This window comes from Periplaneta americana, chromosome 10 (assembly GCF_040183065.1).
Source record: "Periplaneta americana isolate PAMFEO1 chromosome 10, P.americana_PAMFEO1_priV1, whole genome shotgun sequence".
In the NCBI taxonomy this organism is placed as follows: Eukaryota; Metazoa; Arthropoda; class Insecta; order Blattodea; family Blattidae; genus Periplaneta; species Periplaneta americana.
The window spans coordinates 5,561,871-5,589,626 of NC_091126.1; the positions used below are offsets into that span (position 1 = coordinate 5,561,871).

The following is a 27,756-nucleotide window of genomic DNA, read 5'->3' on the forward strand; positions in this document are numbered from 1 at the left end:
TCATTGGCTGAAAACACCTGTACTTTAATGAGTAGGTGTACTTTAATGACATGCATTAAAGGACTGCTACCAGGTGTATAATTACTACATTTCGGCATGGTCGAGCATAAAAACTGTAAAACGCTTCTGATCGTCAAAATGAATATGGCAGGAAACAATAATTATTGATTTTAATTTCAAAACCAGTTTCTCTTCAGAGTGGAATTGACTTTCTACTGGCTCGCCCCCACATGTCTCGGCAGATGAAAGATCATGGAACCATGGAGGACATATTGTGTGGTCAGGACGGTAATCCTCCACCTATTATAGCTGACTTTCGAAACAGGATTTCGCTACCAATCGTAACTCCACGAATTTATCACGATGCATGGTTGGCAGCGATCTCATACACTGACCGAAATTTCATTAGAAAATGTCTTCCCCTATGAAGACTCGAGGCAATGCTCTTAATGCCTGAAGGTGTGATTCGCACGCTGTAGTGACGTCATTGTGCAGTTTAGGCCTACTTGTAAAAATTGTTTTCTACTTGGCACGTAAATTACGCGTAAAATAGGCTACGTAGAAACACATATTGCGTAAAAACTATAAAATAAAAACATTAATAGAAGACATGCTTTTGGTGTAGTTATTGTTATTATGTATGTGAGTAAATAAAAAGGTCTTAAAAACAAACTTTCCTTTCGGAATTTTTATGTGGTCTTACCCTTTACGAGAACATTACAAATTACCACATCCACATCATAATTGAAGAGCTGGATTCCAAACTGGCGTAAGTCCAAATGACAAGTTATGAGAAAAATGACAAAAATTAATTTGACGCCCTTTGGTCCGTTTGAAAAAAGAATCATACGCAGACATGAAGTCAATACTTAGGAGGGTCTGTTAAATAAACTTACATAGTTTTATATATAGGTTTGAGGAGGATAAATTAAAACGTGATTAAAACAAGTTGAAATCTAAAAAAAAAAGACTTAGGACACTTTGGGATCCACCTCTTCAATTGTGTAAGTATTGCAATTCGCGTGCGTGCGCGTCATATCCAAGGTTTATTTCTAAACTTCAAATTCGCACAAGAAAAATGCTTTCTTGTCGATAATGTGGTCGACAAAGAATGTGAAAACTGCAACATAAGGCGTTGTCAAAAGTAGCTTTGAAATTACTTATCATGCCTGTATCTTCAGCCCAACTTGAAAATCTTTTCTCTAAAATCACTGATCCTTTGCCCGTAACATCACAAGGAACAGGGGTCAAATATGACTATTACACTCTTAAGTTACAAGATGAACATTAGTGTGAGGGTGACAATTATAAACATTTTAAACGTAGAGCAACGGTTTTTCAGTACAAATTGAAATAACTACAAAGTATTAACCAGTAATATGTTCAGTGTTAGAAATAAAATTAACTAAATTTTTTAAAAAGTAATTAAATGTTCTGTTCAGTCAGCAGATGAACGAATAGTTATACAGGGTGTTAAAAAGGAAAAAGCATTCATCAAGACAAGAAAACTAAAAGAAAGTCTAATAAATAAACTCAGGCTATAACTATAACCCTAAGGTACTTTCGGGTAAAATAGGGTTCAAGAAAATGTATATTCAAATATGGATCCAGAAAGTAATATCTGCAGATACTGTTCAGTTTAAAACACCTTGTTATTTTAGGAACCATATTTATTACACTTCTTTCCACGTTTTCATGAATACTAGCACCGGAATGCTTTTTTTCATGGAAATCACACTGAGACCTCCTACTATGTTGATCAACAAATAGCCTACTCATGTCTCGGAAGGTACTAATTTTAGGACCCATGTTTATTCAAGTCTTTTCTTTTGATAAATACTACCACCACTAAGAATACTGAACACTATTTTTTTTATTGGAAGTCACACTGAGCATCTCCTGCGGTGTTGATAAGCAAGCACTTACAGCTCGGTAGATATTAATTTTAGGACCCATGCTTATTAGACTTTGTTTTCTTGTTTTGACAAATGGTACCACCTCTGAACATACGGAATGCTTTTTTAACGCCCTTTATACATTTTTATCTGTTAATTATATTAATAGGTGGCTGTGTAAACAATCTCTAGAAAACAATGATTTTGTGCTGAAAAGTATAAGAGAATTAAAGTTTATAAATTAATATAAGCCTAATTAACATAGTTCTTATATTATTGGTACACGAAAGAAGATTAGTTTCTTAATTTTGCGTAAATAAATTGTTAACATAATTATGCAGATAAGTTAACAGTAACTCTAAGGTAAATATAACTGCAAATCGTACAAAGAAGAGTGTTGGGCCACTAATTCAATTAAAACAATGTCTTCTGTACTTGTAAATGCCACTGTTGTATACTGATGTCACGCAAACAGCCACTCGAAGCGATGCGATTCATGCGTCTAGAAACGGCGCTGCCGAGTAATTTCTCACTGCGCATGCACAGTCCGTCCCATCGCTCGGCCACGCGTCTCCAGACGCCAGTCACACATTTACACCACGACGCTAAGTCAACGAGTTGTTACGAGACGAGAATTCATCGAAATGTAACGTAGACTACGTGAAATGTTAAAGAAATAGGAGAAAGTTGTGTTCATATTAAAGTAAAGGACATCTAGCTAGGAAAGCACAGGACTGTTAAGAAAAAAGTAAACACAAGCTCAGTGCAAAGAAATTCATTCAGACTTTGGTCTTTGGCAGACACGAAGAAATGTTGATTTAGTTACAAATATACTGTATATGCAAGGTTAAAAGAAAAAGTAAGTAGAACCCTGACCCTTGCTGAGGAAAGCACAACACTATTTACTAATATACAAGTTGCAATACTCTGAGGTCACTACAATGGATTGCAAATATTTCTTCTCGAAGATTTTATACATACATTTGTAGTGTTTTTGTATCGCAGTTTTACTCCTGGTTGAATGTTAGAGAAGGCCGTATGGCCTTAATCCTGCCAGGTTAAATAAATCCATTATTATTATTATTATTATTATTATTATTATTATTATTATTAGCCCAAGGAGAATTTTTTATTAATTTATAAACTTTTAAGCAACAGACTACTTTATCCCTAGATTCCCTTCAAAGATACACAAAAAGGTATGCAGATGATCGGAGTATTAATGCGGCACGCCACCATCAAAAGTCAGTGGAGAAGCAGCCATCCACTCTTCTTCTTCTTCTTCTTATTCATTTCTTTGCTTCTATCCCTCAAATGTTTCTCCCATTCTCCACTTCTTTATATGTTTCTCATTCTACTTAACGTCAATTTTATTTCTACTCACCTTTCTGTTAATATTTATTATTTCCTTCCTTCCTCGACTTTTTCCTATTCTCTTCTTCCACAATGATTATTTTTTCTTTTTTTATATATACTTTGCTAGCAAAATTCTAACCGATTAGTGTCCGATCAATACTTGTTTCCTATCCCCACCGAGTTTCACTGTTAGCATCAATTATCACCATTGACGCGGTTTCATAAAATGTGCATTTCTATATATATTAGTTATAATATTTTTCCCGCACCGTATCGAATATGGCTTTCGTAAATAGCTGCAGTTCGCTGTAATTCTGTCTCCACGATCGAGCCTATATGGGACATACATAAGACAAGGACACATTCATTCCGACTCCTAGTTAGAGGGACATAAATATGCCAAGAGGGAAATCCAGAAAAAAAAATGGATACACAGAAAAAAATATTATAATAAATCTATGTAGCGACACACACACACTCCTTTCGGGTTACACCACAACAATTTCTCAAGTAGAAATGTTTTCATTGCAGCCAACTTTTAAGAAAATTTAAGACCACAGAGAAATATTAGTCATCTGCACTCATTCCTATCAGTACTACGAGCCCAAATTTGTTCATGATCACATCAAGTCTGATTAAAAAGTATACTGCTGGAAGTTGGATAGTTTTGAGAACATTGGTATAGTTATGCACTCGTCCATTATCTTGCAGTTAACTTGCTTTCAATCCGTGCCGAGATTCGCGGTTTCATATTAGGCCGAGGGAATATATTTTAGAGTGATAATGTTTTTCTCCTACTAAGGAGGGTCCGAAAACTTCCGCCGCAGCCTGAGGCCTCCTGTGTCGACCTCCTTTTTATGGGAGTAATTGCTAAAATCGTCTGAACCGCATTAAGTATCGTCATTCACTGTTTTGGTGCCATCTATCGATTCAGCTACAACAGCCAAGTCCGATGAAGTCAAATATCGTGATTCACTATTGTTTCGTCCGTCGATTCGGGTATATGACATCCAGGTCCAACGCAGTTAAAGAATTTCGTTCCCCCCTTGGACTTATGCAGCTCCCTCAGTCAGATACCATCTGTATGCAAATCACGGTATTACTTCTTCGGTAGACCTGAAACTATTGATAGATGATGAAATTGAAATTAATGAAAGCGGCGAAATGAGTTCGAAGTCAAAAGCCAAATGTTTCCCAGACCAGATAACCTGTCCCTGAATCGGAGAGTTTGTCTACATCCCACCTGCAATTCACGCCACTACTACTTGACCGAAACCCACAATGTTGGACTCGCGACTGAAGTAAGATTTAAAGATTTAAAACATTTGCGAAGGAAGTACCAGGTCCAAACATTTTGAATTGGGCAAAGTCAGTAGAAACAACTCTTCAACTCTTGAGAACTTCAATGGAATTGAACTAGTCGACTTCTTCACGAAGACGCTATGTCAATTTCGGTTCGACGCGATAGATTACATCGAGACGAGTCTGAGGAATATAAGATATTTGTCTTAAAGTTGATAAAATCAAAAATCAACAGGCACCGAGTCTAAGCGGGAATCGAATCCATGTCCCGAAACACGAGTCCCGCCGGTGGCATAACAGTCAACTTGAGCGAGTTCATACTTGGGAATGCAGCACGCAATGTGATTTCTTCAAGTTTTCCAGTTACCGGCAGAACAATAGCTGGACACGAAGTGCAGCTGCCGTGACTTAAGCCCAGGACAATTCTGATTAATGAACTGACGTCATTAGGCGCAGTCCTCAGTGTTTCGTTTTAAAGAACATTTCGTCAAATATTCTATCACAATGGAACTTCGCTTTAATGAGAAAATTGCCAAGGCAAATCCGTACTCTTAGATAATCAATCATGCCATTACAAAACAGGCGACAGGTAATCCATATCACCCCATTGTGCACTACTTTAAATAATGTACAAATCAGCTCTAAAAATACCAGAAATAGCACCAAGTCCGTCGTCTGTTACAATCACAACACAGGTCAGACCCGATATTTTCAACAGATTCAAGCGTTCCAAGTCTTGAAGAAATTGTCTGGTACCTGTAGATGGATGCAGATTTTATCGGGGTACTCCAGTCTTATTGCCACTAATCCACCACTTCTCACTCACCAGTCATAGTTAAATAAGTTAGCCGAAAGTTCCGTCCGAAACGTTGTAAGAGAGTGATTCAAACATCCTTTAAGTAAAACACTGAACAGATTTTGGCTCTCAGAAAGACTGAATTAAGTAATGACTTCACTGTCTCCTTAGGAATTACATGTAAAGGATGGAAATATACGTGTATCTAGATTCTGACCAGAGCCACAAATAAGAACCTGGTCGTCTGCAAATGAAACTGACTCTAAAACATTTGATTTTCAAAACGAGTTTATAAATTTATCTGCAATTTTCTCACGACATCGTCAATATGCAAGTTAAAAATCGTCGGCGACAGAGACATTCCTGTCTGACTTTATTCTTTATTGTTGCTATTCATCGGTACAATACCTACTATGCTTTTTATTATTGCTAGTAAATGCTATGTTATATCTTTTTCTTTCATTATGCTCCTGACAGAAGGAACAAAAATGTCATATGAATACATGTCAAAAACTCTAGTTGTCCGGGACAGATCGCAATAATATTATTCATATGATCATATTACAATGCATATATGTATCTCTGACGTTAAAACATATGTTCGAAGCGGCCACACGTCGCATCATGGATTGACGCACTAGTTCGAATGTTTCGACCTGTAATCGAACAACGCCACAAACGACAACCACACGTTGTTCCAGAGTCTTCACATCAGGAATCGACTCAGCGTACACTGCAGATTTCAGGTGCCCTCACAAATACAAGTCAAGAAGGTTTAGGTTTGGTGACCGGGCGGGCCATGCAATTGAACCTCCTCGACCGATCATTTGCCGATAGAGATTATATTCAGATACTGGCAACGATAATGCGGACGTAGACTGCAGATCTATCATGCACCATCCATATAAACTGTCGTTAACCAATAACACGGCACATTTACAAGTAATGTCTTGCAGGAATTGCAGATTCACTTGGCACCGAGGCGTTGTGGAGGAACGACGGGTTCAATTATATGGTGACTGGAAATCCCAGCCCTAATGTTGATGCTAAACCGTTGGTGATGACGTCATCTGTGAAGATGGCTGACAACAGAATTCCCGTAATGGTGGTGGCCTGTTGCAAGAACTAGCTACAAAACCTACCTCCTGGAGAAGATCGGCTCGCGATGATCCTTGAACACGTAGAATAGCCAACACAGTCGTTTGGCTTACACCTCACTGACGGGCCACATGCCTAGAGTTCAGACGAGGGTTATCCACAACGCCTTGTAAAACGTATTCCTCCAGGTCAGATGTACGCCCTCTGTCTGTACGAATTCCATCAGATGACCTCGTCTAACACAAATGTTTCATGATGCGGTTGCTGTCTACGATGGTATCTTTCGTGGTAGATCAGTGCGGCCTCTCGACCATTCCCATTCGCTCGCCTGTACGCTTCTTATTGATACGAATACGCCACTTTACAATGTGCACTACGGAGCTGCTCTGCAACTGAAAATAAACGTAAACACACTGTAACAGTAACTTATATCAGGAACTGACATGAATAACAGCATTTCCATCCATCACTGAAAACTTTCGTTTTCGCACATATGTTAATATGACCTTTATTGTTTCTTCTCCTATCAGGAATCATCTCACACACATTAAATTCATTCTGTTTGTTTACAAGATATTTTAACTCTTCACGTACGTGTGTATATAAGTATTACTACACACAATATAACCTAATAACATGGTGTCGGAAAAAGTTATTCGAAGAAAATATTTCGATACAGATCGTTACCCTCAATGCATAGTGGGCCTAAATTGTATCATTTGCTGGTACGCACTGCAGCGTCGAAAATAATATGACGACTAAGTGACAATTTCAGATTGAGATCATTACAAGAAATTTAATTCTAAGTGCTCGAAAAGAACATACGTCATTACTCTAACTTTAGTTCCTCCGGTGAGAGACTGATGACTGTTTAGACAGTTAAGAAAGCAAATGCTACAATATTGTGATAAGAGTCCATTTGCTTTGCTTCAAGTTGCCAGTAAATGTAAACGATGCCGAAAACTGAGCTCTTCCATCTTCATTTTGTTTCTTCCTCCTCCTCCGTCTTCTTCTTCTTCAATTTGTTGCTGCCTGTATAGAAAAATCTAGATGTGAAATGTTTTCCAAATATAAGAGACAATTTAATTTGTTCATAACTTCTGTAAACTTCTATGCAACTTTGAAAATTCAGAGCACTTTCTTTGCTCAAGAAATAGGTTTCCTATTGTAGGCATTCAGTTACCATAGTGATGAGTTTCTTTGTTTAAAATCAGTTGGATTTACTGTAGATGTAGCCACTTTGGAACCGTAATTTAGCAAACCCTCATAGTAAAAAGAAGTGGCTTTATCATCGAAGACATAAAAAAACTTCCTGGATATTACTAAGAACGTGAAAGTATTTTCCCAATGCAATTGCACTGATTTTATAACCATAATGGTTTGAGCACTAGTCGAATCAGTTTTCTGTAATTAGACAGTAGCTTGAAAAAATTGGTTCAGTTATGGACGCAAAGAAAGCGGAATAACTTCCGTGACAAATGTCACAATATTAAAGTTACCATTTGGTATAATTCCACATCTCGTTCATGTAGAACAGGCATGTCAAAACCCTGCACATTGTGCAGTCGCGCACATTGTGCACTGGTCTCCGTGCAACGTGCAGTTCCTATTCCCCTACCTGGAGGGAGTGAATCGGCTTGGAGGGGAACGCGACAGGGCTGTACAGTACCTATAGTAGCAGATCAGCTTTTGTTTCAGTAACACAGATCAGTACGGGTGCTCATTGAGCTGTGATTGTGAATGCGTTATGGAAAATAAAGTGAGGAGTCCACAGATATAACGAAGAAGAGAAATCACGAATCATATAACATAACTGTTATGATGTTTTCCTCAGCCAATAGTAATTATTTTTAAATGAAAGGCTTTCATCATGTCATGTGGACCTAATAGTGATATGAGAATTTAAATCATATTAATAAAGTTCTCAAAATATGATATTCGCCTGCTCTTATTTCTTAATTAGTACTCTCACGGCAAGACAATCATGAAAAAGATGTTGTTTTGGAGTCTGTACTAACACAGCCATCAATGGTTAGACGACTTAAAACTTTTATTTGATAAGCTGGTAATTGATGAGGATATAGTGAGTAATACATGTGAAGCTCTTAAGGTTGTAAGCGCAGGAAGAAAGCAACTATTTGTAAGGCGGAAACATTTTCTGGAAAAATAATACATAATAGCGAATTTTCCACCTTACGTTACTATATTATCTTAATATACTTACGTTAATAAATATTTAAATCTGAGATAAAGGAAATGTCCTCGCTTCACATCTTGTGAAGTACTCTTTCAACGCAATTCAGTAACGCTCCCAACTTGCTAATACTTGATCTCAACGTTTTCCAAATAAACTATATATATATAAATTTAAATTCAAGCTTAATTTATCCAATTTATTAATAATAATGTGAATTTATATTAATATACAGCAAGAAATGATTCCAGTGTAAAAGCCTCACAATGTCCTATTGCATGTAATTGGAAGTAAAATATTTTCTTCCTTACCATTTGTGCACCAATGGTCCCAATAATGCTTGAGGAACAATGAAAGAGTATTACTTTGAAATAATCAGTACCTACTACGTAAAATGAAATATTGTGTTCGTTTTTTGTTGTTTCGAAATTACTGCAATATTTATATTTTCTTCAAATACTGTATACAAATCATGTAAATAAATGATTCTTTACAAACGACTGCATTGTGAATTGTAACTGAGTAAGTCTATTGTTTCTTGTGTTACAATTATTGTCAAATATAGACACTGACAATAATTGTGTTGTTTCCTTCTGCTAAGTATGTTTATAATGTCCAAATGTCAATTTAATTGAACACTAGAAGCGCAGAATAGATTCTTGTACATCCCTCCCGCTAAGAACTGGTAAGAGCAACACGCGAATGACGCAATCTGCACAGACCGGCGTTCCGCGCACATACACTGCACTTTCAGTGTCTGATTTCTGACATGTCTGATGTAGAACGACTGAAGATGGAGCGGCAAATGCAACTGCAGTTCCTGGACAATGTGCTTCGTGAGTATGCGAAACCATTATTGCTTGTCACTATGGCAACTGAATACATACATTAGAATCCCATTCATAGTCCAAACTCCGTGTCGAGATTTTAAAGATTGCACAGAATATGTAGAATGTATAAGCAATTTAAATCGTGAAACTTTGCAAATAGTCATGTCATGCGGGTAGTTTACGGTAATGCAAGGGACAAACTCAAGCCTTCTAGATATGCAGATATGCACTTACTTCTGAAGAATTTGGTGCTGTAGTCATAGGAGGGAGGATGTGAACCAATATACTTAGGAAGGATATAAACACATCGCACCTTCGCCTCAGTGCATTAGTGTATTAACTGTAACTTCTAATTTCCAAATAATTAAATACATGTCGAGATACTACCCCTTATGTATGTAATATATAAGCTGCAGCAGGTAACCAGAACTGTATTTAATTCATCATTTGTAAATTAGAAACCACTTTTCTCTAAACTAGCAATTTTGTATTGATACACCAATGCACTGAGGATGTGACACTATACAGTACAAGATATTTGGCCTCGCCCTTAAAATTAATATATTTGCGCATTGGTGCTACGCCAGAAGTTTTCTCTGAATACAAGATCCAATCCTCTGGACGTAATACGGCACAGTTATATATTATTTTCTGAAGAAGCAGTGAAGTAAACTTAGGTGGATTGTCTGAATAAAATTTATCGCTTTTATGAGGACGATACATCAATTTTCATTGTACATTTTACGACTTTCGAAACATCTGTATCATCCATCAATTACATTTCTGTTGTAGTTGATTATACTTAACTATAATGAAAATATTTAAAAAATCATCCGTTCGCAAGTGCACCGCCGTCTCTTCACCGGCATTCCCCTCTGATTAGTCATTGTGTTGTGTTGTGCACTGGTTAGATATTAATTGCGTCATCGTACACACAAACACACTTTTGAAGACGTACGTTATGTGCAAGAAATCGTGCGGTAAAATAAGGAAAAATTTCCCAACAGCCCAGTCTGATCACGAAAAACATTAGATTTAGCGAGTACGTTTGACGATAAAGTCTCTGTGTTGGTAGCAGCCGTTAGAAGCTGTTTCTTACCAGCCGGCTAGTAATTTACCAGCGACTCGTGTAGTAGCGCATTTTCAACTTTACCAGCCACGTGATTCACTCTCGCTGCTAGAAGCGTCCCATCAGCCTAGTGTGAAACGTCTTTGGTTGTAGCTCCACGTGGTTCTGTGTTGTACATGTAGGCGTACTGTAATTTGCGATATAAGTCCTCAAGTGCACTGGGAATCAGGTCTTTCAGTTTTTGAATGTATACCAAAACTACAAGTACCTCTAGGCCCCTGCGGTGACAGTGATTAGACCTTCACTCTGTCACGTAGGCGGTCTGGGTTCAAGTTCCCGTCAGGCCTGGAGTTTTCATTGGAAAGTCCATAGTAACACTTATGACGTACGTCACAGTTGAGGTTCTTCCTGGAGTTCGCCGGTTTCCACATAATTCAGTCATCATTTCATAGCATTCCCCGAACCCTGGCTGGCGGCCTAAGGACGTATGGGACTGTCTCCTCCAAACCTGGACACGTAGCAAACCTTAGTGTAGTCAGTAGGTGTATATTTACGCCTAATTTGAGCGCAATATATCTTGAAAGGTCGCAGTGCTAGATCGTAGCTCCCCCTCCCTAAATTCACTTCAATTCAGTGTGCCTTGAGAGACGCCTTGTTCCCCCAAATATTTAAGAAATGATAAGAAGAACTCAGCCTTCAGGAACATGATAAACGGTTTGGATGCTGCGAGCTTGCATGTCACGTTGAGACAGTTAAAGAAATAGCTTATCTGTAAGTAGAGTATTTCTTTTCTAATGAGTGGTGAAATCAATTCTAGTACTCCTCAAACTTCAAATTATACATTCTTAAAATGCTGCTTAGATCCTCATCCACAAGCTATATTACCAGACTCAAGGGGACTCCCTATTCCGTTTCTTCTTGTATTTCATCTGCAATAAATAACATATGCTCACAAAGTTCACTTACTCCAATCCCTAACAACCGCCGTAAGAACTCTCGCTGTTGACCCAAAGTCACTTAGGGTGGGAAGTTAGGCCTACACGGAAGAATGAGTAGATTGTAGTGTGAACCAATAGCAGCCGCTACTTGCTGCTGTTGCTAGTGTGACCCAGGCTTAAAAGGAAACGAATACGTCATGTGCCGGAGCAAAGGAAACTTGGAGAGGTTCATTAGTGCAGATGAACTGACACGTACAAACGAAAGTTTCTTAAGGGACACTAGGACTGAATTTTTGGCCAAAATGGTAAAAATAAATATTTTTGTGTTTTTTACATATATAATTACCTTATACATTTGTTTAACATTCTGCTCCATATTTAGCCCCCACTTACTACTTTTAAGGATCTGGCTACTATTTTTAAAATGTCACCCACTAAAAATTGCGTTTTTTCAAAACTACGTTTTGGCCAATGATAAAGTTCCTAGCGGCTTCCATTCGCTCCGATTTACATTAAACTTTGCAAGAATACTCTGTATATTGCAAACCACAAAGCAACTCTTCACTGTAAACTTTTCATGATATGAATTTTTAAATTCTAAAAAATTAAATAAAATTTTCAAACAAAAATTGCGCTTTGTAAGAAAATGTTTATCTCATGAACCAATAGTGAAATTTAAAAATCTGTAAACAATTTTCTTTATCATGAATTGTAAGTTCTTTACAGAAGATTTTTAAAAGCAAAATCAATTCTGAAGCAGTCAGGGATGTTTTGAATTTACGCATAACTTAATATCATTAAAATACATGAAAATTAATATCTAAGGAGCTAATGAATGAAACTTGATGAAATGTGGTAATGTTATTTTAACGTAGAGACACAACAAATCCGCCAAATTTTGAAAGAAATTAATCAAAAACTTTAAGTTTCAAAACTCAGTCCTTAAAGTGATGAAGATTGCGCATCAGACAAAATGGGCACACTTTCAGTGCCTGCTATGAGGAGGTGGGTACTGAAGTAATAAATTAATTCGTTTAATGTAGAGTAGGTCTGCATCCTTATGTTTTAAAGGGCAAAGTTTTGTGCCAGTAAGCGGCGGACTTTCGAAGCGAGAGTTTCAAAAGATTCCCACTGCGTAACTAATCAATCATTCATGTATGAAATTGAAATTATTTTCTGACAAAAGTAAGAAAAAAAAAGCTTTCATTTTCTACATTGAACGATAAAATGCACACTGAAGTTTCAATTACATATACTTATTGTGTATACTGATGTAGGCCTACTACCTTTTTTCAGTGAAAATTTTCTCTCTAAGCTGGGTCCCTTCTCTTCTTGATGACGGAGTAATAATACAGAATATTGGAAATAAAAATTAACATTATTTTAAAACGAACTGGGCTCCAAATTCATGTCTATAAAATGTGAAAATATGTGAAGACATAACTATCCCATGCAGGAAAATGTTTATAACTAAAGACAAAACTTTTTGAAACTAACGAAAACTTACGTTACGTGACAGGCGGCGTTTGACGGGAGTCTTCATTCGTAGAGTCGTCATTGTCGTCATCATCATAAACCATCATCAATTCATCATCTTCGCCATAGTCGTCACTACTATCCTCGTGGACGAATATCACAAATATGTGATGTCGATTAAATTGTCCCGTTGTAAAAGTCTACAGTTTTCGTATGTTGGCAGATTTACGTCCAGTTCTCGGTGATCAAAAAGAAAAATATCTACATGCATATATATCGAAAAGTTCTGTTACATTTCACAGTAAAATATAGGCCTACATTTTTTCTCGGGCAAATTCTTCAATCTGTACCAAATTAGTTCAGTGTTTTAAAATTTGACCTCCAGCTGTTTTATCTATGTCTGAAATTGTGATTTAGTGAAGTAATAGAGGCACTTTTAACCGCTCTGTCATCAAGATCTATGCAATGTTTTCTACATCTTGATAACACTATATCACTTCGGAATATATGCCTATGTTTTCGTAATGCCTACTTCAATTCTTCCTTCTTGCTAGTGGACGTCGGAGCATAACTGACGTTAACCATTACTATTGCCGAGTTGGGTGGAATGTTCGCAAGAAGAATTGCTGTCTATTTCTTTCTGGCAAATGATTAATAAATTTTCACTTAAATATTAGCAAGATATCTGGAAGAAATATTTTTTTCCTCCAACATGTACAGTACTATGATAATTATTCCGGACGCATTCACTTATAGCCTTGTACAAGCTACGCATTTTACATACATCTTGATTACACAACTTTTAACACTATATCACTTCGGAATGTGTATTATATGTCTTTCTCGTGTTAAATTCTATCGTACCTGGTTAACATGTTTCGGTCTGAAGAAGCCAGTTCTGAAGAAGGTCAATAACAGGCCGAAACATGTTAACCAGGTACGAGAAAGACATAATACATAGGCTATTCCTACGCATTTTGTTAAACATACTTCTACCCACGTCGCATCTAGAAATATGTTTGGTTTTTCTGCAATTCCGCCTCTCATATTTCGAGTAAAATTCATTGTAAATATCAATAATAATAATAATAATAATAATAATAATAATAATAATAATAATAATAATAATAATAATCCGTGGCACTACAGCCCGTGAAGGGCCTAGACCGACCAGCCGGCTGCTGGCCTCACGCCCACATGCCGAAGCAGAGGTGGACAATCATCCAACCAGAATGGAGGTATCGTGTGGTTAGCACGATGATCCCCCAGCCGTTATAGCTGGCATTCGCAACCGGATTTCGCTAACTATCGTAGCTTCCCAAGTGCATCACGATGCTGGGTGGGCACCGGTCCCTTACACTGGCAGAAATTTCATGAGAAAATTTCTTCCCCCATTAGGACTCGAACCAGCGCGCATTCCGTAACGTGAGTCCTAGGCAGGATGCCTTAGACCGCGACGCCACGGCGCGCGACAAAAATACCAACAATACCAGCCCTTTATATTATACATTTCCCATAAACTTGGATTTCTATAAAGTAAATATATTCTCTTAACAATTCTCCACACTGATGAACTGACAACTGAGAGATTCAACCTTTCTCTCGGTGCTCTCAAATGTCGATGAGTTAGGAATGAAATGAAGCAATTCATATAGATATGTTTAAGTCCTGAAAATTTTGAAGATATTCAATTGGAGGCATAATTTAGTAGGTAGTTTAACCTTTATTGGGAGGTATAGTTTACTTATCCTATTTTCTTAACACGGGGTGTAAACGACGTAAACTGCCAAAATTATACAGACTGTATTTCTCGGTCTACTAAACATGATGTGTAGTGCAATTTAGTTTTTTATTTTATTTTTGTGTTTAATTTCTAAAGTATCATGTTTTCAGGATTGATAGTAGTCGAATAAATGTGAACGTCATTGCCAACGACCTTCCGTTCAAAATACGCTAACACCACCAAAATAGAGAGAAAGCAGAGTACCCTGATATCATCACAGTCCCAATGTACGTGGCGGACCGAAGTAAACAATGACGGCCTACTACCATTAAAAAAAATAGACCAACAGTTAATTTTTTTTTTTAGGAAAACCACAAATGTTACAGAAAAATTTTATTAGACTTTTCTGTTCAGTAATTTAATCTCTATTACCAGTACTTTTTGCAGTTTATATCGTTTACACCTGTATATAGAGTTATAAAAATTTGTGTAACTGTTTTTCGTTTGAAGAAATACAATAATCTAAGTTTGAATTTTCAAGTTAAAGAAACGATAAAAAAATCTGTTCCTCCATTCACTGTTTGAGTCGCTTGAGAAACTTCTTGCCTCAGCAACTAAAACTTACCCTAGTACAAGCCCTAGTAATGCCGCACTTTGATTATTGTGACGTTTTGTTAAGTGACCTAAGTTCTGAACTGTCAGTCAAGTTACAGCGAGCTCAGAATATGTGCGTCAGATACGTGTGCAACATCCGACGATATGATCACATATCACCGTCCTTCGCAAGTCTTTCGTGGCTCCGACTTAAAGAACTTAGAACTTTACACTCTTTATCTTTACTCTTTCGAATTCTGCACACCTCAACACCAAATTACTTTTCGTCCCGTTTCTCTTATCTATACTCTAACCACAACGTAAATACCAGATCACTTAACTGTGGCACGCTAAGTATACCTCTTCATAGAACATCTTGTTATTCATCATCTTTTACAGTATCCTGCTCGCGTCAATGGAATTCCTTGTCACGAAATATTAGTGGCTGCACGACAATAAACACCTTTAAAAACAGCTTAAAAGATAACCTTATTAGCATTTCACTCCAATCATACTGGTTTAAACTATCACTGACTACCTTGTTACTTCTTTCTTTAGACATCATCCTGATAGTGCTGTATTTTCAAAACTGTCTGATAATAATCCCTTCCTATTATCTAATATTATGTGAAATATATTAACATTCTATGTATTTTACTTTAATTCTGCTACACAGTTTATTTCAGTGTTTAATTAATAGTTCATAGTATTTTGTTGTTTAATTCGTAAATAACTCTTGTATACATGCAACTCTCATCTAAATCAAATTGTTGAATTCTTTGTAAGTTCATGCATATGTATATATATACTTTTTGCTGGTTGAGTGGAAGAGAAGGCCTTACGGCCTTAACTCTGCCAGCTAAAATAAATCTTTATTATTGTTATTATTACTATTATTATTATTATTATTATTATTATTATTATTATCATTATTATTTTCAAGTAGTAAATGTCAAGATACTGCTGCCTAGTCGAGTGATATATCTTATTATCTTACATAGGCCTAAGAGAAGGAATAGTGAATAAATCTTTCATTAAAAATATGCATCATTCCAGGCTGAACGTACCCGTAGGTACTGAATTTGAACAAAATACATTACTTAAGGAGAAATTTCTGTATGTTGACGGCATTTCAAAAACTCCTTTTCTGTACCTGGGATGCTGAAGACGAGTTTTCCACTGAAGAGTCGCAATGGCAGCAGTGCTCGGAATGTGTGGTGCCTCATAGCCTCTGTGATGAAGCAACGCGAGTTTAAATTCCCCAAATGGCATAGATCGTCTGACACTGACTCTAGACTCCGGAGACACAAGATGTGTGCATATAGTCATAAAGTACAGTAATAGTCTAGATTTTGTCTTCCCGGACCCTGGTGCTGAAAGGAAAGCAAAAGTCAACTTTACAATTTTTGAGCATTGCAATTCTACCAGTCAGCATAAGGAACTGCGGGTAACAGTGCTTTATATGCAAATCTGCCATAAAGCGGATCAACGGCGTGTCAGTATTTTGGTTGATACTGTTGACGGTGACCCAGGAACGATGCATATCTGGGTGGAAACGTTCACAGGACTCAACGATACTTTATACTGATGCTCCTGTTCTGGTATGTAATTAACGCCAATATATCTAACTGCCTAACAAGTAAGCTGGTTGACCCAAATCCCGATGCCAGACTCACTCCCATTATCGACGGTCTCAAGGGATATGGGAGCAACTAAATATATCCACGTCATAAGGCTTTACGCGTGTCCCAACAATTAAGTTATTAACTATATTATGTTGCCGGTGACTTGTCCTTTCCTAGTTACAACTATACTCAAAGTAAACATTTGTAAATCACAAATACGTTGTATTCCATTCAGGATACATTTCATTATGTTAATTAGCTGAGTTACAATAAAGTTTCAATAGCTATTTATAGCCGCAGTGTTTAATTCAACTGCAGTAGCTATTCAGTGTCCAAATTCAACGTTGAGAGAAATGGCCGAAAAATGTTACCTGGAGCCCCCTATCAGTGGCAGGGTTGTGTGACGTAACACAATATTGCTGTGAACGACAACTACAGCATTCGTGTCACTTCTGATATTATTTGTCATTCACAACAATCGGTACTTAAATCATTTTGATAATATGAATTTACAATCAGATTCTAAGTATGTTGCACTATTCTGACAGAACATTAGCGACTTCTGCACGAAAGTAACATTTTATGGAACTGTCTCTCTCTGCTGTTTCCGTAACGGCCAGTGTACCAAGTAATTTCACGTTCCAAAAACTCTTGTCTGAAGACAATTACAAGTAGTTATTCTTTGTTTCAATGTCAGAAAAAAACTTAATTGCTTTATGTTTATAAATAACTCAACGTCAGGCAACACTGCTGAATATTTATTTGAAATTAATGCATTATGTTCATTTGAAATAATCTACCGCCATTAGTTGTGAAGGTACGCACCAGCGGAACTGTTACAGAACTTCCCTCTCAACGGTTTGTCTGCACAGCTCTTTGAGTACTTATAACCACACTGCAAATGTGAAACACATTTAAATGCCTAGGCCTGCATATCAAGTTGGCTACTTATTGTATGCGAACTTGCTTATGCTGTCTTCTGCAGTAGTACTCGCCGCCTTGAGCACCTTCGACTGAATTTGATTGCCCAGTGGGAAAACAGCTGTAATTTGTCATCAGGTGGTACATTACGTACTGCAGCGAACATACAAGTGTACATCTTGATCTTTTAGCGAAGCTCTTATCACAGATGGTTCCTAATACAGAGCAACTACCTAAAGGTCGCCCTGGTTGGCGAGTTGGTATAGCGCTGGCCTTCTATGCCCAAGGTTGCGGGTTCGATCCCGGGCCAGGTCGATGGCATTTAAGTGTGCTTAAATGCGACAGGCTCATGTCAGTAGATTTACTGGCATGTAAAAGAACTCCTGCGGGACAAAATTCCGGCACAACCGGCGACGCTGATATAACCTCTGCAGTTGCGAGCGTCGTTAAATAAAACATAACATTAACTACCTAAAGGAAGTGGACGAAGGAAAATGTATTTCATCCTTTGTTTATAAGAACAGAGGAATTACTTCCAAATAAAGAAACATTGTCAACAATACGCACATGTTTCATACGACAACTTGCAATTTGTTCTTGAAAAAAATCTTGATCTTACAATATATCTTATGACATTTTTGTTTAAGAGGTTAGGTACAGCTTACAGCATTAAAAATTTTGGAAATATTCAACATCTTTTGTCCCCCATTACTGTATCTTGTACAATAATGAAAATTGGTATATGTAAAACACTGCCCTTAGCTATATGAAGAAAATATTTTTACGATTAAAAAAATTGTTTATAATTTTGTTTCAAAATTCAAAACGATGGCAGTTCACTGTGCAGTGATGAAACGTTTCCCTCATAACTCACAACCTTGTTAACTTTTTCATGTTGTCTCTTTTTTACTTTATTGCTGTAACTCATGTTTACAATATGATTCTCTTTCAACTACATTTCCTAATAAATAATATATATTAAAGTTACGTTAGAAGAAAATACTGATACTTGACCATTTTTTTAAATGAATTTATTTTTATCAGACAATCTATAAAAGGTAGAGAAGTGATTTTGCATCTTATTGCAGATATAAAATGCATAAATACACACAACAAAATTTAATCATAGAATGTTGGATAGTTTTGAGTTATGAGGGAAACGTTTCATCACTGCACAGTGAACTGCCATTATTTTGAATTTTGAAAAAAAAAAAAAATATATATATATACATATATATTATATATGTAAATAATTATTTAAATCGGAAAAATATTTTTTCCGTATAGAAGAAGGACGGTGTTTTACACATACAAATTTTCATTATTGTACAAAATACAGTAATGGAGGGAAAAAATGTTGAATATTTCCAAACTTTTACTGCTGTAAGCTGTACCTAAGTCCTTAAAGAATGGTTGCACTTTCAAACTTCTACAGATTGTGTGAGAATTATAAGTACAACTTTTACATAAGACTGACTTTGTTTTCCATTTCAATTCACTACCAGTGGTCGTCAGCACTCGCTGAAATGTGCAAAGGGTAAGCGGTGCAGTCCGTGTGCACCGTCGTGCAGCAGGAAGAGATAGAGAGCATACCCGCTAGCAGCTACGAGTACACCATGGTGCACTGTGTTTTCCGCGGGTAAGAGACACTAGCCCCAGGGTGCTCTGCGCTGAGGACCGCTGCTCTAACTTATCTCAACAGTATTACACGATGTGGAGTGGGGATCGCGGGGAGAGGCTGTGATGCAATAGTATTCTAATGCTAGAATGGATTTAGCCTCCATCTGTCTTTACTCACTGTAGTATTTTGTACAGTGATCGCTGCAAACCTACCTCGTATGCTAGACGTCAACCAACCCTGCCGGTGCAGGTCAACTAGAGGTCGTCGTTGTTCCTGCAATAACTCCTACGTGCAAAATATGAAATTATTGAGTAGGAAAAAAACACATTTATTCATTCTATGTCAGTAGTACATAGGAGATTCTGAATTCTTAAATTTTCGAAAGAAAGGAATATAATTACGTATAGGAGATTTTATTATTTGCTGTATCACTATTTAAGTTATTTAAAAGAGCAAAAATCTGAAAATCGATACATATGTCACACAGGAATTATTGCAGGATCAACGACCGCTGCTGTATGGAAACGTGCGATCCTGTGTCAAAGAGCTGTAACGGGTAGAAGAGCCATCCTGCTGACCACATGGTTCGATGATAGGGTTACTTTTAGTAGAGGGAGAAATACGCTCCAAAAATCTGGGCTTCCATCATGTAGAAAAGAAATTTCGCAGAAATTGTTCAATACGAAATTCGTGTCTCAATTTAATGGGAAAAGGTAACCAATTTAGCCTCCAAGTAATCTCACGGCGTCATATTAAGTTATCGGTCCACCGGACTCTTTCTTAGTGTGAGGTGAATTAACTGACCAACACAGGGATTAACCCAAAGAAGGCGTTGCCAGCCGAGGCAGTCGTAGAGCTGCGTGAAGTCGGTGCCTTTGCACGCACAGTTGGAGCGCAGTTCTGTGCCGAGGATGCCGAGCATGGCCTTGCGGCACTCGGAGGGCGGCCCGGCACACTTCTTCGTCAGGCTGTCCACGGCGCAGGACTGCTCGTAGTACTCCAGTCTATTCCTGCAACAACAAGGTACAACGTACAAGGTCAAACATTCCACCATACTGAAGATGCACGGGGGAGATTCAAGTGCATATCAAGTCTAGCTTTTCGTAACAAGTTTAATACAGAGACTGAATTAAACTTCTTTTTTCAGTCGCATATAGATCAATTGAAAAAGTAGCGGTCCCATTATCAGGTAAGGATTCCACTTTACTTTGAAAAGTTGTACATTATTACAAGCATGCCAATCGCTACAGTACTTTACTTTTAATACCTGCAGTAGCAATGATAGTGAGCGAAGAGAAGTGCAGGCCTATCCGGGCTGATGCGAAATAACCTACTAGCTGGTCAAGTATCGTTAAATAACCGAAGAAAATTAGAAGTGCAAATCATTAATTTATAAACTATCTTATGACTCACTGTAGTAACTCATATTGCATTCCCCTCAGGTTAAAAAAGATCTCAAATCACCACCGCCCGTGGTATTTAGGTCTGTTGCTCCTTATACACCGCGAGGCGAAGTCACTCCATCACGCTGAGACTTAGGTCTCTTGTGGGAACAGCCAAAGGCAAAGACACTCTTCGCAAATCCTGTGTCTCCCAACAAACTTTCGCCACCGTCTTCTATTCTGAGCGATATTGGCAATTTGGGGCCATTCCCAGGGTGGGAATTGAATATTTTATCCAGGGAGAGACATTAAAATGTTAACCGCCTTTAAAAATACTATGTGCAATAATTTTCATTGTTAGAAAAATTGTAATGTTATCGCGTTCAATTTATAATGAAGAAATGAGAATAGTTATGTAGGCCTACTGCGTTAATAACATATAAAACACGGAAACTATAAATAATGCAGCTGAAGAGAATAAATCTTATCCCTGGCAGAGACAAATATTACTTTCAGTAAGGGACATCATATTCTCCAGGGGGACAATCCCAGGCATCCATCCTTCAGCCATTTCGCACACCGATTTCTTTCGTCTGTGTTACGTTGCAATTCAAGATTAAAAGCATACAATCTTGTGAATGTTAGGCCATGTTTCGTTGCTTAGGTAGAGGATGTGATAGGCCTAAACGATGTAATGTCAGTCTACATGCCTAACTTGTAAAACAAGAACTCGGATACCGAGACTCTCAAGTCAAATTTCGTTTCCTTCAACGAGAGTGGTTTATTTTGTAACACCATCTGAGAACGGAAGTGTAATATGGAGTTCAGCAATTAGGTACGTCGATCTTCATTTAACGGCAAATAAATATTCATCACTATTCTCCATAACAGATTCCAGTCCCAACGTCATCTGAGCTTTGGAACTCTGATACCCGCCGGCAGACTTAAGACGCTGAATCGAACACCACCACTACGTTTCTTTCACACCTGCCGTGGTAGCATTCCCTATTCTGAATAATAAATACGGGGAGATAAGGTTCAATTGGCATGTGTATGGGATCCAAGACTTACCTTTTGTATACCAACTGCATGTCCTGTCTGTTTTGTTCGCAGAATTTCGAATACTTTTCACTCTAAACTTGTAAGGTGTAGAGCGGATCCACATAATTTACTAATAGTGAATGCAGACTGTCTTTGTTAAACGTTACGAGTTTTCCATACGTTCCCCCCACAAATATAACATATATAATAATATACATTTTAGTGCCTTTAAGATGCATGATTAAAAAGCCTAGGCCTATTCGGACAAAAGCGAGACTCTCTTAACGTGGTGTCAGTAGGACCATGTGCTATTAATAACAGACGTTTTTCAAAAATTAAATAGAATACTATGTAATAGTGGAGCGAAGAAACGTGTGATTGTGGTATCTGACGCAGCTTGTTTCGACAATGTGTTAAAATAAACTAAGTGAAGATTGAATAGTTGGAATTCCTGTGTAATTCTAATAAATGTTTGTCTCTTGAAACTCCCATTTAAACCAATATTACATTTGGATAATTCGAAGCCAAGACATTATTAGTTTCAAAGAAAATAGTGTCCTATCTGAAGAGAGTATAAAAGGTTTCCGTGAAGATGTCACCTATGAACTGTAAATCCTGTTCTTAATCGTTGACAGGTAGGGAAGTTTTCGTTTTTAAATATGACAATAGTAGACTGAAATCAGCAATCTGCAGAGGCTTTTGAGAGGCTATTCCATAACAATTAAAAGATTAAAAAATAGCTTAGCTACGTTGTTATAATAAGAATAATAGCAATTATAAGTTGTTTTTATTATTATTATTATTATTATTATTATTATTATTATTATTTAAATGCAGACCGGCACAGTCGCTCAACATAAGTTGGAAATACTGTTGTTACAAACATCAGAACGATACAAAACTTATGGATGAGAAATAGGAGGACAAAGAGAGTTGCACAAGGTGCGTGGAAAAGTGTAACCGAAGGGATCATGTGATCTGAAGTGCTCTGTGAATGAGCCATAATCATGAACAACGTCAAACAGCGTCCGTCAAAGTATTGACAAATGAAAACATCAAAATGCCGGGACGGCTAACGAGGGAAGCGATAAAGAAATCCTTGTACAACTTTCGCAATACATCGTTGTAAATAAAAATGGCATAAGTGACATGAGGTTAGTAAACAAGCAATTAAATTTGAGACAGCAGAAGTCTGAGAAGTGGGCAAAACTGCATTTATTACCAAGCACAAAGTGAACTACGTGTTCAGCAGCAGACACAGGGGGTTACTTTATCCTTTCGTATCAATTTACAAATTAGTATTTATCGATACTGTGTCAATCTCACGGTATCTAGCTTCTAAGAAGTCTTTATGGGATTACCCGACTTTCACATTATAGGTTGGAAAACCTCGTAAAGTAATACACTCAGGTAAGGGCCTAAGCAGGCGTAACCGTTACCAATATGGGCCTTCAGGAATACCTCTAGGAGCTGTAAACGTGGGGAAGTTTGTTTTCTTCTCTTAGTAGCATAGTAACAGCTTACTCAGAGAAAAATAAAATTGTACGTGTGTTCTATTTTAAGAGCGAACGAGTGGAGTGAGGTGCGTGAAGCAATACTGACATCAGCAATAACAGGATATGCTCAGCAGTCGGTGCATTCTCTGTTCACGCGCATCCTGACATTCACTTCGTTTATGAAAAGGCAAGAACAGCGCATTGAATTTATTGAGAACGCTTTCCGCTGTGTCGTCGGTTTGTAATCTGTGATGTCTTCGCTGTGACAGCGACATTCGTGTGATTCAATGTGAAAGACGGTCGCAATTTAAAATCTTGTCCTACTGAAATTCTGATCACAACTTTTTTAACTGGCAGAAAGTACGAAACAGAATATTTGTTAACGTTGTTGTTCAGTGAGGTGTCCCATGCCACCTGTGTAGTTTTGGGACATATCGTCCTAAACACACTCTACATAATAAAACAATTTTGAGTAGAATGTCTATCCTGAAAGAGCCAATGAACAAATAATATTATTCACCATCTTTTTCGGAATCTGTACCATCAGCATTTATTTCCCTTTATACATGAGATACCATCATACCATCGAACAGTGAATAGATGGTAAGTTTTACAGTTTGTCCGGAAAATGCAAACCACTACAACATGCGATATATGGGATCAAGAAATTTAAACAAACAACTCACAAGTCAGCTTAGCTAGCTCTGGTGATGCTAGCAATCCATTATCTTAATCATGTGTATTATTTGAGGGAAATAAACCCACTCATTTCTTGTAAAGTTGCAAGTATATTGGGTGGAAGTCACACAACTATGCGGATTCAATAGGGAAATAAAATACATTGAAATAAAAAAAAACTGTATTGCATTTTGTAATTAAGTGCATGATTAACGAGAAAATTAGGTTGAAATTCTACGTAGTTTGGCAACAGCGCATCGAATACACACAACAACTCAGGTCTGCATAGCAGCATTCCGTCTCTTTGTCACTGCAGTAGATTTATCACACTTCCTTCCTAGTGACAGGTAATAACGATGTCTTAATATTTTTATTTAATTTGCAAGGAAACCAATAATTTTATTTAAAAACTGTAAAGGAATAAATAATCTCTTATCAGTTTCTCTAAAGACAAGAGTAAAAATCAAAATCGTACTGATAGTACTTATAGGATAAACGTGTTAACATTTAGGGAAAAATTATTTTTTCCCCAAGAAAAGCATTCATTTGGGATTAATATAATACTACATTTCTTTGTTGTGCTTTGTTCAAGGAATGACCTGTTAAAATATGCAGTTATATTACTTCCAACCTGTACAGTATGTGGACGATTAACTGAGATGGTAAGGTAATTTGTTATACCCTCTTAGATGGATATTACATTAAAACGAACACAGGCATTATAGACACGCTGCAAATTTTGGGCCAGGTCGAAGTGAGTGCAGTATAAAAAATACTTAATTTACATATACGTTTACACTGTGTGGCCCACTTTGTGTGTTCAATTACATGAACATTCAAATGTTTCACACTTGAAAGAAACGGGTTAGTGTTATTTACAACTGCGGCGGGATTTTTAAAATTCAATAGAAATCGCCAGTTCCCCAGTAAAATGTATTTAAAAATAGGCTTAAGGACTTTACTAAAAGACGATAATTATACACAATATTTAAAGGGTGTAATTGATATTTTGTTATTGAAGTGTTCTATCAGTGAAGAATTATGTTGTGTCAGTGAAGTGTGTTGAGTAAGTGAAACGTGTTCCTGTCAGTGAAGCTTTATAGTTTATAGTGGCAGTGCAAAGTATTTGAACAGTGAAATGTTTTTGAAGTGTTAGTGAAATCAGGATAGAATCAGTGAAATGTGTCGTAGTTCCAGTGCAGTGAGTGAGTTGACAGCGAAATGAGTGTAGTGTTGAAAGGTACTTGTGCAGATATGAACATATCATACTCGTGGGTTTTAGTTCGAACATAGGTTTAAGGTACAAATTAGATTTACTTTAAATGTTATTTTAACTGATCGTGCTTCATTTAATTTAGGATGTTCCCTGTTGTTATTACTATTATTATTAATTATTGTTAGTATTAATTATTATTATTATTATTATTATTATTATTAATTGTATTTTTATTAATTGTGTTTATTATTGTCTTTATTTGAGTGTAATTAGTTACCACTGCCACCGGGTATATACCCATTGCAGTGTGAATAAATACATACATACATACATACATACATACATACATACATACATACATACATACATACATATAGATTGTAATTTTTCGGAGTTCAGAATCAATAAAAATTCCTGTGATCAGGAGGTTAGGGATTTTAAATCCGAATTCAATGTAGTTACTGTCATTCACCGAATCAGGACTGGCGTGAATATACACTTGTAGATCGTTCACTTGAAGATGATACCGACAGTGTCGAATTGTCTCTGAGACATCGTGTATATATACTGAAAATAGAAGTTTCCTAAAACAGAACCTTGGAAAATTTCAGTCGTGAAGTTAAGATTCCAGCCAAGCGATACTGTCGTCAGAGTAATACAATACGCGTAACTTGCCCAGGAAGTCATCTATGTCAACTGAAATTCCTTGTTGAAATGAAGTACTGTAACGTTAATATTGTCACTTGCCGAATGTCCTAGCTTCGCAGTAATTTTGAGAAGGGCTCTGTTGCGCTGTGCCCCGACCTGAAGCCTGACCGGAAGGGATTTAAGAAATTATTAGATTTAAGACAGTCTGTAATTTTTTGTGAATAATGTATTCCAAAGCCTTTGAGAGAGCAGGAGGTATGCAGATTTTCTTTAAATCACTGAGAACAGGAGGGAAATTATTTTTCTGGGGATGTCACACTGTCTTTTTTATTTTAGGGTAATTGGTGGTTATAAGTGAAGAGTTAAATATATCAGCCAGTGTAGTAAGTATAATGTTGATTGTTTTACTCAAAATAATTATACTGATGCCACCCGTACCTTGTGATTTCGTTTTAATCCGTCTTAATGCTTTCCTGACTTCAGTAGATTTAGCGTGAAAAATTAAAATTTATCTCGTGAGGGTAAAGGTTTGTCGAATAGTTCACCTATGCCTGAGTTTTGGTTTCATTGTTGTTTTTAGATGGTTTTTGTGATTCGCTAAAACAAATAAATGCAAATCAACCACAGCCACAATAAAAATTACAATTAGCAATATAAAGATCGAACAATTCAAGTAGCAACACTACCTTGGAATATGGTGGAACTATATGAAAGAACTGTAATAGTCGCACAGAATAAATTAACAAAGCAAGAGAAGTGTCGTCCAAATACGCCCTACATAAATGGTCATCTGCGACCCTGAAGGATACGAAAACATTTTAATTCCAGTGTTAATTACATGCTTATTGCCACACGGATGCGAAATGTGGAAAGTGAATAACACCTTCACTCGTTAAATTCAAACTTTTATTGAGAATTGCTTGCGAAACATTACGGGTCTATAATGGTCCAAAAGCTGTATCCAACGGAATCTGAGAGGCCACCAACGACCGACAACACATCGCACAGCAGGCAGAGGAAGAAACAGTGTTGGATTAACCATATTCTTTTCCAGCCAAAAGAAAAAATTGCAAGACAAACATCGGAATGGGACAGAAGAAAGGAGAGACCAAAAATAACATGGCAAGGACAACTCAAAAAGGAATTACAAACACAAAAAGTACATCGCCACAAGCAAAGTTCAGGCGCAGAATACAGCCTGATGCGAAATTTCGTGCTTGCCCTATGCTACACGTAGGAGCTAGGCCTATAGGAAGCAAGAAGAAGCTGTGTACTGCGTGGAAGTTAATAGTATGTACTTATTTGTGTATCAAGATGAAATTTAAGGAATAAGCAACAAAGCAACAATAAGAAGAGTGTTATTACATAAAAAGCACGCACGCGCGCGCACACACACACACACACACACACACGCACACGCACACGCGCACGCACGCGCGCACGCACGCACGCACGCACGCACGCACGCACGCACGCACGCACGCACACACACACACACACACACACACACATATATACAGAGTGAAAGTGAAATAACCCCGAAGCTTTTCAGAGCGAATAGCTCATGTTGTATGTGTAGGCCTAATACCATATTGGTGAAAAGTTCATAGTTTTAGCCCAGATGTTTAACACCCTGTTATTCGGTAACTAATGGGAGTAAGATCGTAATTTATATCCATATCGATAGGAAATGTGGTAAAGAATAGTTTATTCCTCTGGCGTATTTCTATAGCGTGGACGGTTTTCGTGTAAATTTAATTAAAAACCACTAATTCTAAGCCACTGAACGATGTGAACAGGTTGCAATATTGACAATGAGGGAGATGACCACCAAGGGCAGTCTTGTCAAGGTCACTA

At 37.3% G+C, this 27,756-nt stretch overlaps 1 protein-coding gene across 2 annotated transcripts in view; it reads right to left on the reverse strand.

The window, feature by feature from the left end:
* The window catches only part of Gfrl (Glial cell line-derived neurotrophic family receptor-like), a 1,341,875-nt gene that overhangs the window by 55,866 nt on the left and 1,258,253 nt on the right, over positions 1–27,756 (reverse strand). For both annotated transcript variants that reach the window (XM_069836786.1, XM_069836785.1), the window contains one exon: positions 20,243–20,448. In XM_069836786.1, the coding sequence (XP_069692887.1) occupies positions 20,243–20,448 (206 nt within the window). The remainder of the gene's footprint in view (positions 1–20,242; positions 20,449–27,756) is intronic.